Genomic DNA, 15043 nt, shown 5'->3' with positions numbered 1-15043 from the left:
TCTGTCCTTGCCTGACGTTCCTAAAGGTGCTGCTCTTGAGACCAGGCTTTGCTGCATCCCCAATTCAGGTGGCGCACAGTCCCAATGGCAGCTGCAATCACCGCTCACAAAGCAAAACATCCAGATGATACACTCCTCCTCCTGAAACCCACCGGTAGCTCTGTCCTTTCTTGGATGCAGTAAATAATCCCTTGCTGTGAAAGTGCCGTCATCCTAATCCTGTTCTTGCAATTGTGCTTCCCTTGTTCCTTCTCTTCCTTCTTTTGTGATCGTTCCCTCTCTTCGCTCTTCCTTGCTCTCTCTCAGTGACACTGTCTTGTCTGCAAGCACTGCAGGGCTGCCATATGCTGGCTGATGCTGTGTGCTGCTGCACAGCATATACACGTTCTGTCCCCCCCTCCCTTTCCTTTACTGTCTCTCTGTTTCTCACACACTCACCCCTCTCTCACTCTTTTCCACAATCAATCCCCAACCCCGCTCTCTCTTTCTCTCTCAGTGCCCCCTCTCTCTCCTCCCCACTCACCATGCTGATTAAAATTGCGCACAGGCACTCTGATCTTGCTGGTGCAAAAAGGACATCATCAGAGGTAGGAGCAGGAGATAGACAAACCCAAATCACAAACCAGCATGCCAAGATCAGCTGGAGAATTCCGAAAAAACAAGAAGAGTAATGCTGATCTTTTTTTCTGCCCCAATGCACACTTAAGTGCTTCCAGGGTTTGTGCACTGTCCCTATGAAAAATTAAATCACCACCAAGCCATACACCATGGTACATTACTAAGAGGAATTACATCTATGAACATTACACTGTACCTCTGAGTGCTGGGGCTGCATGCTAAATGTTAAGTCAGCAAAATGGGCCACGTCCAGATGACACACATACACACACACACACACACACACACACACACACACACACACACACAAACACATTTGTCTTACTATTCTTATGAAGACCATCCTTTGGCATAGCTATTAATGCAGCTAGTTAATGCTATGCCTACACCTTTGCCCAATCCTAACATTAACACCACACACACACACACACACACACACACACACACACACACACACACACACACACATTTTGAAAAGGATTCATGACATTTCCCCCGTCATACCAACAGAGGTCATGTACATTTGCACTTATATTTACAGCAATTAGCAGATGCCCTTATCTAGCGTGACTTACAGAAGTGCTATGTAGTTTCTATCAAAAACATTCTCGTGCTAGTTCACTAGGTCAGGGACTAAGAATACCAGTGTACTAAAGCTCTGTAGGGGAAACTCTCTAATGTGACTGCTACTGATTACACTCAATTCCAGATCACTTCCTGTTTTGTGTAAGCTCTGAACCTTTTTCACAGTGTTGCCTGTGTTACTGTATGTGTGACACTTGTTTGATCTTTCGACCTTGCATATTTGGATTTGCCGTTTGTCCTTGACTGCTATTATTAGAGTTATTTGAACATTGCCTATTTCATGACATTGTTTGTTGGATATATTTTGAATATTAAAACTTCTGCACATGAATGCTCATACTTTGAATCTCCATTGTTACAGCAGGCTTTGCCTCTACCCATGGGTCCAACGGAGGTTAGGGAGCTGTGGACCACAATCGCTTCTAAGGGTCAGGTATTGGGATCCCATGCCAAAGAAACAGATCCAACACATCTTGTCCACAATGAAGCAATTAATTTAATTTACAGAGGCAATGTCACTTCCATCCTGGATTATCATAATCACTGAGCAAGAAACTGAGCAAGAAGCTGGAAGTGTGCTTACACAGACCTCCCATTGCAAGACCAGAAAAATACAATGATTCCCCAGGTAAATGCAAAAATTTTTTGATGTAAAGGTTTTCAGGTTCTCCCTTTTTTTATGATAGAGATATTGATAATATCATGTTAACTATTTTTCTGCTCACTGGAAAGGCAAGGGATTGGGCTACATATCTGTAAAACATACAGTGTGAGCTCCAACTCTCATATAACCAATTTGAGCCAATATTAAAAGAGGTGTTCGATCACCAAGTCTCTGGAAGGGACGCAGGAGAGCAATTCATCAGTCTTCAACAGGGAAGACAATCCATAGCAAAGTATTTACTGAACTTTAAACATTGAACTGTCTGCAAGAAGTGGATGTAATGAGACCACACTAAAAACCATGTTCTGGCATGGACTCAGGGAAGTGCTACAGAGTGAAATACCATGTAGAGTTCATCAGCTCTTACTCAACCAATTTATTCAGCTAGCCATTTGTACAATTCCCACCCCACTGTCCCACCATTAAATGAGAAACATGAAGTGGAAAGCAAAGAAATCGGAACATGCAAAGCTATCAGAAGAGTAGAAATTGTAAAAGAGAAAGGAGGGCCATTGTTGTGGGTCTGGAACAGGTATGTAGTGCAAGCATATTCACTAAATTTGACACGGTGCTTATAACCACATCAGCATAAAGGAAAGAGATGAGTGAAAGACAACCTTTATTACTATCGCTGATAACTTCCACTGAATATCTAGTAATGCTGTATGGCCTAGCTAATGCACCGTCTGTCTTCCAGGCCTTTATAAATAAGGTACTTGAGAGAAATGTTGAACCAATTTGTAATTGGAGAAAAACCTGCATGTAAAACTTGATGTGAGTTTCATCAACCCTCAGTGTCATTACTGGGCTATATTCTAGATGCCCAGGTAGTCAAGATGGCCGAAAAGAAAGAGGAAGCAGTTTCTGTCTCGTCATAACCACAAACAATGAAGGAATTTCAGTGGTTCTTTGGATCTGACAGGCAACTCAATGCACAACAAGCCAGATGGTTCCTGTTCTTCAGATTCTGATTCATGCTCACTTACATGCCAGGGTCTAAAAACACCAAAGCTGATGCATTTTCCTGAACCTATGAGGGAAACAGTAGTCTCGGCCTATACAGACAATAATGCCTTCAACCTGCATCATAGCACCCATCAGATGAGAGATCATGGACAACATCACTCAACAAGAAGAACCCATACCCCCAGATTACCCCATGATAAAGTCTTTGTACCACAGTCAGAGAGCAACTAATTTGGTGGTTACACAATTCTATTAGTTATGGTCATCTTGAAATTAAGAGAAGGATTAACCCAGTCAAGATTCAATTCTGGTGGCCTTGAATAGTGAATAGTGACATAACCCTTTTTGTCCAAGCCTATCAAGCCTGTTCACAATCTAGGACCCTTTTAAACCTACCTAATGGAGTCCTGGAAATTCATCACAGATCTATCTGAATCACAAGGTTATAGTAATCATTGACAGAGTTCCTAAGGCCTGTTGGCTGGTACCAAACATCCCACTCCAATGGAGATTTCAGAGACCATATTAAGTAAGTGTTCAATTACTATAATATACCAGAGCATATTGTGTCTAACAGAGGGGTCCACTTCACTTCTCAGTTCTAAAGTTCATTAGCATCAGTCTTTCATAAGGTTACCATCCACAGTCTAATGACCAAGTGGAGAGACTTAACCAGGAGAGTGCTGGAGTCAATACCTTCCATGGGCTGAGTATGCCCTGAATTCACTAACTCACTCTTCCACAGAACTGAGACCAATTGAGTGTGTTAGGGTATGAACCATCTCTCTTCCTGTGATCTGGCAAACCCTGGATAAGAAAACATGAACAGACCTCAGAGATGACTCTCCCTAAGGAACTATTAAGAGAGCAAAGTTCTATGCTGATGAGTGACACAGACTGCACCCACAGCTTTGACCCGGGCTGATGGTCTGGCTCCCAACCTGGTACCTCAAGTTGAGACTTCCATTGAAAAAGCTAGGTCCTACATTTCATTTTTCCCTATTGAATCCTCTTATCACCTCAAAACAGAGGCATATACCTGTAGGGTAGACCAGCATATATCATCTGGAGTCAATTCCAAACACCAGGGTAGATGTCTATGGTATGTCATGGACTGGAAAGGGTATGGTTCAGACAAATGGTCATGGGTATCAGTAGAGGACATTCTGGATTCCTCAGATTGATCAGAAACTTTCACAGTGAACATCCAGACTAGCCTGCTCCTATCTAGTGGCAGACTCTGGCAAAGGAATGTCTCAGCTTCAGGAGCAGCCTGTCAGGGAGGGGGCGTGGGCATTACACTGAGAATGACTCAGAACATTGCCTGTTTAACAACACTGTTTATTGGATTGTGAATATTTGCCTTGTTTATTTATGGATATTAAAACTGCACACGATTCCTCATTCCTCATTCTTCATCTGAGTCTCCATCCTTACACACACATATATTCTTACACACGACTGTGCTACCATAATGCCTCCCCCCAAAACATGCTAACATCAAAGTCTTAGCAACCAAAGGAACATTATATATAACATATATTTCTTAAGCAGTTCTTATGTTTGCAGTATTCTGTAGACAACATGAAAGACATGGTGAAATACTCTAATCCCTGTATTACACACCAATATGCATGCACACAGGGCATTATGGAAACTGATCAGGCAGGAGGAGGGTAATGATGTGTACTTTCAGTCTGGCTGAACAGTGCTAAGCATGAATATCTCCCCAAAATGATATCAGAACAACGCACTTTTCATGAATACCAAAAATTAGTTCAGAATTCTAAGAGGTGTGCCAACTAATACAAGCACCTGTGCCACATGCTTATATACTATGTTTCCTATACAAATAAACGGTTATCAATACTATTTGTAATTAAATAATTGATTGCTTGATTGATTACTTACATACTTCATTTTTTACTTACTTTTTACTTACTCACTTTCTGTAAAATAAGAATGCTGTGACTTGAATGTAATGCAGATACACCGTTCTTAAAATGCAAAACAATTCTACTAACTGAAATAAATTGTAAGTAAACCAAGGAAAAAGCCTAAATTGAACCATAGCTGGGTAATTAAGGTTTTTGTGCACTGCATTTGAAAGAATTACCTTTCAACAATAACAGCATAGAGCTTTTGATGTTGACTAAATGGCTTTATTGTATTATTTTCTTTGGTGCCTAAATTGCAAACTTCAGAGAAACAACAGTTATGCTGACACACTTACAGTGACAGACATGACAAGCCAATAATTGAGCATTAAGAATTCCTTTAATCTCACAAAAACATCTTATAAGGCCATAACATGACATACAATAAAAACCTACAAATAATAATAATTCTTATTTCATACTCCTACATTCTCCTGGCCATGACTGTACAACTGTAACAAATCAAAAATATACAGTTTTCCCCTTTTATAAATACTGCTTTTTTTGATGTAGGAGGAGTGAGGAGAAAGCTTAAGGCCTAATTACCAAGGGTCACAAGCATGATGAGTACTGTCGTGGAATTAGGCCACTCCATATTAAATCAGGCCGAGACATCCATTTTATATCACTGGGTGTCTATTAAAATATCAAGAATAAAATCGCTGGTCAAAGTGACACAAGATGAGTTGGACAGAATGGATATATGGCATCCATGAATAACATGTACAATTTCCACAGAAATGTGTTGATTAACTTGCAGTGTTTTACTATTTGATTCTGTAAACAACTGAACAGCAGCTATATAAAAATAACAATTGCAAATGTAAAATTGTATTATTGTTTTAAATACATTGTTGTATTTTCTAATCATCTCAACAAATGCAGTGACATGAAACAATTCAACAAATTCAGTGTATTTGCGTTTTGTCTTGCTCTTAGATCTGTTAAGAGATCTGAGGAGGACACAGAGGCACTGTCCTTGTCCCTCTGTGGTATAGCTTTACCTGCTGGTTGGTGCTCCTTGGAGAGTTCAATGCCACTGTCAATTAATGTCATGATCTTCTCAATCTGGTGGAGGATAATGACAGGGACATAGTCATTTATTTTTTATTTTTTTTTTAGAACTGTATCTTTTCACAGATGGCAAAACATATTAACTTAATAGTAGTACAGCTTTTTCCCCCATTCAAGCTCATTACAACTGATGGATTGTAAAACTCTTTTACATCAACCACTAGAGGAAAATAAAATGTAAATAGCCTTATTTATGAACAGTAAACAACTTGTGAACAACCAAAAACATCATAACATCTGCATTCACAGAGAATCAAGACCAGTTAGCACATAATTTACAAAATGCAGGCTGGCACATATACTACTTTTCAGTCAGTCTGCAGTATTGGCAGTATAGGTGTTAATGACTGTGTGAATGTGAATGTGTGCCTGCGTCTGATAGGCTCAAAATCCACCATGACTCTGACCAGGAAAATGTGGTTAATAAATGAATATATAAATGAATGATTTATTGATTGATTGAATGAATGACCTAAAGATCAGATTAGAATACATTGGAAAATTTTCCCACAACAGGAGTCCTTAGTTGATGTTTTTTCTCATGTAGATTGAAGACCACTTATTTTCATTGGGTAGACATTTAACTAAAGAAATAAATTCTATACATGTTTCAAAAGTAATATTATAAGTCCCAGAAACTCTGCTCTGTGCTAGTGGCATCAAAAAGGTCCTAGACTCATTTAGCATTCAGACACCAAGGCCAAAATGGAAGATACCCTGAAGCCATACAGCCCTTCACATTTTCCACTCAAAATTAACCTACTTGCATGTTATATTGGATCACTCAGCCCATGGACATCTATCATCAAAGTTTCTATAGATATACAATTGCAATCAAAAGTATTCAACCCCCACTGCAAATCAGGTTTATTGTCAAAATTTACAGACTTTTAACTGTTTGCAATGAACAAATCAAACAAAAGCAATTGAAATAGTTCAACACAACGAATGCTTCAAGTGGTTTCCCCAAATTCAACTGAAAATGCAACTTATAATGACTTCTCCAGTCTCAAAAGTATTCAACACCTTCATGGCAAGCATCTTTAGTACTTAGTTGAGCACCCTTTTACTGTTATGACCTGCTGCAAATGAGATGCATAGCTTCTGGCAGCGTTCCTGAGGAATCTTAGCCCATTTATTCCTGGGTTTGCGTGCTGCACCTGCCTTTTTCAAATCCTACTAGAGATTTTCTATGTGGCTCAAGTCACGTGACTGTGATGGCCCTGTATAATATCGATGAGATATTCATAGTCTTTTTGCAATTTTACACTGAGGAACATTATTCTGAAATCGTTCCACAAATTGTAGATGCAGTTTTTCACAGATTGTTGAACCTCGGCCCATCTTTATTTCTGAAAGACTCTGCCTCTCTAAGATACTCTTTTTATACCCTATCATGTTACTGACCTGTTTCCAAATAACATCCAGCTGTTTCTTTTTAGTAACACTTACTTTTCAAGCCTTTTGTTGCCCTTGTCCCAACAATGTGTTGCGACCATCAAATTCAAAATTACCTTTTTTTTATTTTTCTTTAAAATGGTACATTTCCTCAGTTTAAACATCTGATATGTTTTCTATGTTATATTGTGAATAACATATGGGTTTATGAGATTTGCAAATCATTGAATTCTGTTTTTATTTACATTTTACATAGCTTCCCAACTTTTTTTTGGAGTTAAGGTTGTACATTTTATATGAGATTAGTGTTTGTATCAAGACTAAATAAATGAACAGAAATTATTCAATTAAATGGTCACATGGCCTGAGACAGGACTTACAGAAGTTTGAATAGAATATGCTCATTAGGTAATTTACATATATCTGCTTCAAGGAAGGGATTAGGTGCATGTTCTCTTCCTAAAATTCTAGTGATAATTCTAAAGTAGATTCAAAATAAAGTAAATACAAAGCTGGAATTTCTGTTTAGTTCAGCACTTTCTATTTTTAAACACAAACGAAAGCTTGATAATCAGCTAATGCACTGTATAAGTTGTTGACCCCTGCTTTAAATTGCCTAGGTTTGTTTTCAACTATTTTATCAAGGTAGAACCTCCATTCTTGGTTATCCATCCATCTTCTATACCGCTTATCCTTCCTTCAGGGTCACGGGGAAACCTGGAGTCTATCCCAGGGAGCATGGGGCACAAGGCGGGGTACACCCTGGACAGGGTGCCAATCCATCACAGGGCACAATCACATACACATTCACACACCCATTCATACACTACGGACACTTTAGACACGCCGGTCAGCCTACCGTGCATGTCTTCAGAAACTGGAGTCCTTCTTGGTTAATGGTTGCAAAAAATAATTTTAAAAAATGAATATATTTTTTTAAAAGCTACATATATCAATTTAAATAATAGGTTGTTATCACATACAGTCCCCTTTGAAAGTATTGGAATGGCAAGACTAATTTTTTTGTTAAAAAATCATGTGTGAGATGAGGTGGCAAGGGGTGTTTGCAATAAGATATTTTACTGCATGTTTGTGCAACCATCCGGTTTTGCAGCAACTGTTTAATGCAATCATTTCCACATGGTGCAACAGTTCTGCACAGTGGATGCAGCATCTTGTAGAATTCATGCGCTGGAGAATTTATGCTGTTCTGAAAGCCAAAGGAGGTGCAACACACTACTAGATACATGTATATGGTGTATAAGTACGATATTTATTGAATTAAGAAATAATAATTATTTTTTAAATTGAAATATATGGATAACTATCATTTTAGTGTGTATTCTGTAAAAGGAGCAACTCATTTACCTTGCACTAAGTGGTGGACGGTAACAGGATTGATATTTCTGGCTTTTGTTCTCCTGTGATGAAGAACATGGAGGCATGTTGCATAGATGTTGTGAAGCTTTACATGCATTTAAATAAATAACACTTTGAAATACTTTATAAAACTTTGTGCATGCACAACATTTATTATGGACTACATGCATGTATAAACAATAATTCTCAAATAATAAAACTGTACTTTTATTAAATGAAATACTAGAAGATAATTCTTCTATTGTCTCCCTTATGGTTTACATAATCTACTATTTTCTTTACATTTAGTAATTTAGTAATATCATTACTAAATTAACATTGAATATCAGAGATACGAAGGTAACAGGGTTGATGAAAATTGGTCCTTTTTAAAATCTTTTTTTCACTGTATGAAACATTATAGATGTACAGACATTATGAAAACCTATACATAATTTACTGTATATGTATAAATAATTACTCTTAAATAGTACAATTATTAAATAAAATATTGATTTTTAAATTCACGCATTTTAAATTCAGATGGTTTATAAATATTTTTGGCATGATTATTGTTATGCTGAATCCAGGTAGAGATAAAAGGATGGTGATAAAGAATGTGGATGAAGGATAGGCAGTAAAACATCAGTTACTGAAGTCATAGCCCTAAGCCTCAAAGTTCCAAGGCTTTTCGAAATGATTTCTGCAGAGCCAGCAATAAGGAGCATCACACAAGGTCCACGCTAACAAGTGAGGATGTGAGAGCCAGCAGTTTTAAGAAAATGTAAAGAGGAGGGGTAATAAAGATTTAATGTTGTGCTGGCCTATGTGCCAAAGAGGTAACAAGATTATGGGTTCTGAAGACTAACTGCAATCTCAAGTAATGGATTCATGGCATAGAATCTTATAATCATTTTACCGAAGCACTGTCAAAGCTGATTGCATTTACAGTCCAATTGAACACTGTTGTATACTTTATTAAATAATAAAGAGACCCGTGACAGTTTTTCGCACAACCTCTCATTTATATGACATTCAGTAAACATATGTAGAAAACCCTAATTATTTCTCATTCATTTTTTTCACTCTTTATTTTCCTTTTTGCATCCTTCTCTTGCTAACTAAAGATGCACTCCTCTGATCCATTTGATGCATAAATTAAAAATGCAGTCATATTGCCATATGTGCTAGGAATGTTAGACTGCTCACTCAAACAAGAAATACATTTTTTAAAAATAGCTCTCCACTGAATATTCTCACATCACTTACTTGGTAGTACATACTCAAACTTGTACATGTATTGCAAACCATTTATTGTCTAGACGCAAACATGAAGCTAGAATTAGTGCTGGACTTGTGGGGATCCTAGCAGTCTGTAGCATCATAATATACAAACTGCACCTTTTTTTTTTTCCATCTCCCTCCCAGGCGCATATGTATTTAAGCCTGCAGGGGAAACAGCACTAGAGGTTTAAAGCAAAACAGGATGTCCTTGCGAACCGGACACTCCACCCCTGGCCAGCTGAACAAAGCATTAAGCTTTCTCTGAGCATTGTTTTGTCACTCTGGTCATACATCAGTTACAGTTGTTTGTTTAAGAGGTGAGTTCAGAAACCCTTTTGATATGCTGACTCTGAGCATCACCTGCACATGATACTCCTCTTTTGTGTGCATAGAATTTGATTGGTATTAGTGCCTGAAGGCATGGCATTAGAAATGTTTATATTAATTTACATAAATAATATTCTCATACATATTAATAAACAGGTCCACATTTCAGTATCATTCACACTGATGGGAATTGCTGATAAAGCACACTGTAGCACTGGCTCTGTTCATGACTCATACCCATTAGGGAAGCAAGGAATGGAGAGGAGGGAAGGGAAAGAGAATGCACTGAGCGTGGGTTGACCCTTTGGAAGATGCCTGAGAAAATGTGGAATGACAGCTTAGACCCAATTAGCCTGGTGCACCATCGGCCTGTGTGGAGGATCATGAGGGAACAATGAACTCAGCCTGGCACTTGCACTGCTTTGCTTCCCATCCCTCCTCTAGACCTGCATTCTTCTTTATCAAGTTCTTTTCACACCTACTTCTCTCAATCTCTCATGTTAACCCTTTGTTTTATTACCACTTTACCGCAATGTGCTTACCTCTTCCCAATCGGCAGTGAGTGAGGACAGCCGATCCATTTGTGTCCTCTCCATCCTGCACTTGGCCAACGAATTGGTCCTTTCAACCAGAGCCACATCCTCTTCACAGGGAACCAGTAAGTCTGAGTCTGACTTGGAGAGGCTACGAAAAAGCTTCTTTTGCTTACATGGCCGCCTCATGGCCTGGGTTGAAGACTCAGGTGAATGACTGTATTTCTCTTCAGTTTGGTCCAGAGAGGTGACTGCAACATAGTTGAAATCGGTGTCCAGAGGTAGAGTTGACATCCCTGGAAAGAGTTCTGGAATGGCTCTGGAACAGCAATACAGATGTTTACTCAGAGGCCCCTGCTTTGGGTATTACTTGAAAGATGGACCAGTATTATCTGACAAATCAGAGAGACCATTAAGCCTCGTTTCCCCGCTGCTGTATTCTTGCAAGTTGTCTTTGCACTGTTGCTATGAATGTTTTTGAAATGGGCTTGAAATGGGGAGCATGAGGTCGCCTTGTCTGCCTCTGCTCTCACGGTCCACCCACAGTTTCTGTGCTCTTGCCCTCCCCACGGTGAGAAGCTCCAAAAAGGTTTATAAACAGCCATTTCCTTCCTTTCTGTCTCTCGCTTGCCTTTTGCCAGTTTCTATGCCCACCTCCACTTTTGTTTTAACAAAAGCATATGGTCTCATAAACATCACAAAATCAAACATATATTTAACCATTCAACCAAAATATGCAGTTTGCATGTTACCTGTTAAATGACAAAGCAGTTAGTTAGTGGCATGTGTGCTCATATTATAGTTTAAAATTATAATACAATCTGAATGTGGGTAGATTGGCTCCTCGAAATAACATCCTCTAAGGCATCCTGGTTCTATCCTTGACTTGCCCCCACTGTTCCCAGATCTACCAAAACCCTAACCAGTATAAAGAGGTTGTTAAAGATTAATGAATGAATTAATATTTCCTATGAAAGTATTCAACAGGTTGGTGCTCAAAGAAACAAGCAACAGAAATAAACACAAAAATAAAATTTAGTTTTCCCTACCTTGGAATACACTTGTGGTGTTCCCTGTAGATGATGCTATGATGAGACTGCCTTGTCTCCTGTTATTGAGAGTAGACTCACAATGATTCTGGGGATCAAAAGGCCTGGTCTTATTCTTACTGGCAGGCTGGATAATCAGGTTATCAAGGCACTGTGAGCCTGGGCCCAGAGCGTGTAAGTGCATGAGATCTGCAACTTTCCCAAAGACCGGGTACATTCTAATAATATGGAGTGAATATGAATTCTGCACCAAATCTAATTGAGAATTACAAAATATGCAAGCTAAATATTAAGTTTCAAAATCTAAAAATAAATGTTCCAAAAATACAAATGCTTATTAAATCAAAGAACATTTTTTGCTTCTGAACAACAAAGTTGCAGAGGTAAACATGGAGTTTATGATTATTCAGGATCGTATTTAGTCGTATTAGTGAGTTTGTTTAAAAACTTCCATGATTTTAATTTATCGAGTGCCTCAATAACCTGTTAAACAATGGTTTATGCGTTTGTAGAAGTCAGATGTAAACTGGGTTACAATGCAATAACCAACAGTGCTAAAGAAAGACCTACCGAATTTCTGTTCTCCATTTCTGTGGTGTATTTCACTACACCTGTGAGATATCTCATACATATGAGGTACTTTTTTTTTTTTTTTTTTTTTTTATAGATGAGAAGATGAGTGTTCAGTAAGTTCGGTAAGTCAAAAGATAGCTTATTGGTTTTCACAGGGCAAGAAAGAAAGACTGAAGGTACACAGTTGTGGTGTGTTATTCCTGTCCAGTAGTTGCTAAGTAACTTAATAACTTTAATATTAAAAGTAACTTACATTAGCTAAAGATGCACAGCGTGGTACCTCTAATTATATTACATTTTTCCAGTGCCCACTGTGTACACAATGATGTAACAATTTACACTTTATACACTTTAAACTTACACTAAACATCAAAATGTGTGAATTCCAAAATGTCTAACATTAAAGAAAAAAACTACTCCTTATTAAATATTAATATCCTCCAACATTTTCCTCATACGAAATAAACATATATTGCTGTACATTTGATTTTCTTCCTGTTGTTAATTAGGGTTTTTTTCTTTTTTCTTTTTACTTAATAATTTATTATAACGCCACAGTTTTTCTTGTAGCTGGCTGGTTTGGTTTCAATTTCTCACCCAAAACTACCTGAATGTTCTGAAATGTTTATGAAGGTATGGCCATAGACTTAGAGCTGAAGCTCGCCAACAGAGGGCAGACTATTGAATACACTTGTCAGATAAGCAAGTGTTCCTCCTATAGCTTTTAAAGCAATGAAATAAAACTTCTACATAGATAATCATACATCAAATGTCTTGCTGCAGCACTTAATTAGATTGCAGGACTTCAGCATGACATTTAAATTACTTACTTTAACAACCATTCATTTTACAGCACAGAGAGGAACTATTAATGATGAGAGCTTTAATAAGAGGCTCTTGATTTAATCAGGATGGCCCACATGGATAGCCTTTAGATTGCTGTGGATACTCCCAGTTTGATACTCTAAAGATTGCACTTACCAAAAACAATTGATAACATGGATACTGGCCATATGAAGCAAAAAAAAAAAAAAAAAAAAAACTTCTGTAATCATAAAATATCTAGTTGCTCATACTGAAGACCCTATCAAGACCCTATAAGTGCTGTTTGACTTTATAGTGTACAGCTGTGGAACAACAAGTGCTTACAATATTAGTATTCACACAAAACTCTAAAGGTTTCTTCCTCATGGACTCTCAGGGAGTTTTACCTCAATAAGGATCTATATACATCCATATTCCTTTAAATCTGCTTTGTGTCTTTGACACATCTGTCAAAGGGCTATATAAATGAAATTGAATTGAGCAGTAGAGCGAACAGTCTCCACATTAAAGTAGGCTATTCATCATAAAATACTGCTTATATTACGCTTGACCTAAGCACTTAGTATTGGGTATTAACTCATGAAAACTGCAAAGGGTATGGTCAGCAACAAGCAACAACTGGCAAATCCCCCCAAATCTTTAAGTTCTGGTGTATAGGAGCACTGTGGCTTCCTGGAATGTTCCGACGCTGATAGTCAGTGAGTGGTGGACCAAAACATTACAGTGTGCTAAATATGAGTACAGTACACCGACACTAACGCCACAAAACATGTCTGATAAACCTTCTGTGTTGGTTTAACTAGATGAAAATACAAAGCAACACACACACACCTGCAGATATGAGACTGTACACATCAGTGCATAATGTGGGATTCTAAAACACATCTACATCTATAGAAAGCTGCCTTACTAGCTAACAGCAGAATGCAAAGTAAAAAGCACAGTATTTTTTGAACTGCAGCTGATGCAGGGCAGCGTAACACACTGAGAGGAAAGCATGCTGTCTTCCATAGGCACGAGCTTACAGACACCCATGACTGGCTAATGTCACTGTGATTGACAGGGGAGAGAGAGTAATGCCATCCCTACCACCCAGAGAGCATGGATAATTTGGCTCCCTTGGCTTCTGACCATCTAAAGTTGAAAGATTTAATTAATTGAAAATGGAAACCTAAGACTCATATACGTTATTAGTATTGAGAAGCCCGTATATAGTATTGAATTGACTTTGAATTTTTTATTACACCCCTATTGACTGGCCATATAAGTTTTGCCCATTGTCTATGGATTTGCAACACCTGCACAATTCATGTGCAATACCTTCACAATTCCTTCACAGTGGTTCAAATTTCTGACACTTTTTATGGAAAAGGTTGCTGCTGCTGCTGCTGCTACAACACAAATATATGACATGGAATACAGAAAGAAGCAAGCATGTTTAAAGCATAACATTGGTTTGTAGGCGGCAGTGGGAAACAGAAGAAGTCCTACAGTGGAATGAGGCATAACAATGAGCTCACAAAATATCATTGTGGTATATCAGGAAATATGCGGTGCCCATGTTATTGTAGGCTTGATGTCATAATTTGTTCAGAATGAGTTCACAATAATTAAACAGTGAGTCACTTGGTAATATCTGTGTAGTTTACTTGTACAACCACTGGCAAAGATTATGGAATCACCACACTTAAAGGATGTTCACCTGGATTTTTTACTTAATAGCTAATTTATTTAATAGCTGAACATTCTGGCTTTGTGAAACATACCTCAAACAAATTAAGTGAAATTATTTTAATTAATGTCATTTTTTTCCAGATCAAGTAGAGGAAATAAATTATCGAATCACTCAAT

At 38.0% G+C, this 15043-nt stretch overlaps 1 protein-coding gene across 3 annotated transcripts in view; it reads right to left on the bottom strand.

The window, feature by feature from the left end:
• Window positions 1-11278, bottom strand: part of anks1ab (ankyrin repeat and sterile alpha motif domain containing 1Ab) — a 35236-nt gene extending 23958 nt beyond the window's left edge. For all 3 annotated transcript variants that reach the window (XM_017480564.3, XM_017480562.3, XM_017480565.3), the window contains exons 1-2: window positions 10755-11278; window positions 5775-5838 (exon numbers count right to left, since the gene is read on the bottom strand). In XM_017480564.3, the coding sequence (XP_017336053.1) occupies window positions 5775-5838; window positions 10755-11039 (349 nt within the window). In that variant the 5' untranslated portion in view covers window positions 11040-11278. The remainder of the gene's footprint in view (window positions 1-5774; window positions 5839-10754) is intronic.
• Between the last annotated feature and the right edge of the window lie 3765 nt (window positions 11279-15043).

The sequence above is a fragment of the Ictalurus punctatus genome, chromosome 11, assembly GCF_001660625.3.
Source record: "Ictalurus punctatus breed USDA103 chromosome 11, Coco_2.0, whole genome shotgun sequence".
Classification (NCBI taxonomy): domain Eukaryota; kingdom Metazoa; phylum Chordata; class Actinopteri; order Siluriformes; family Ictaluridae; genus Ictalurus; species Ictalurus punctatus.
This window is presented reverse-complemented; position numbering and strand designations above follow the sequence as displayed.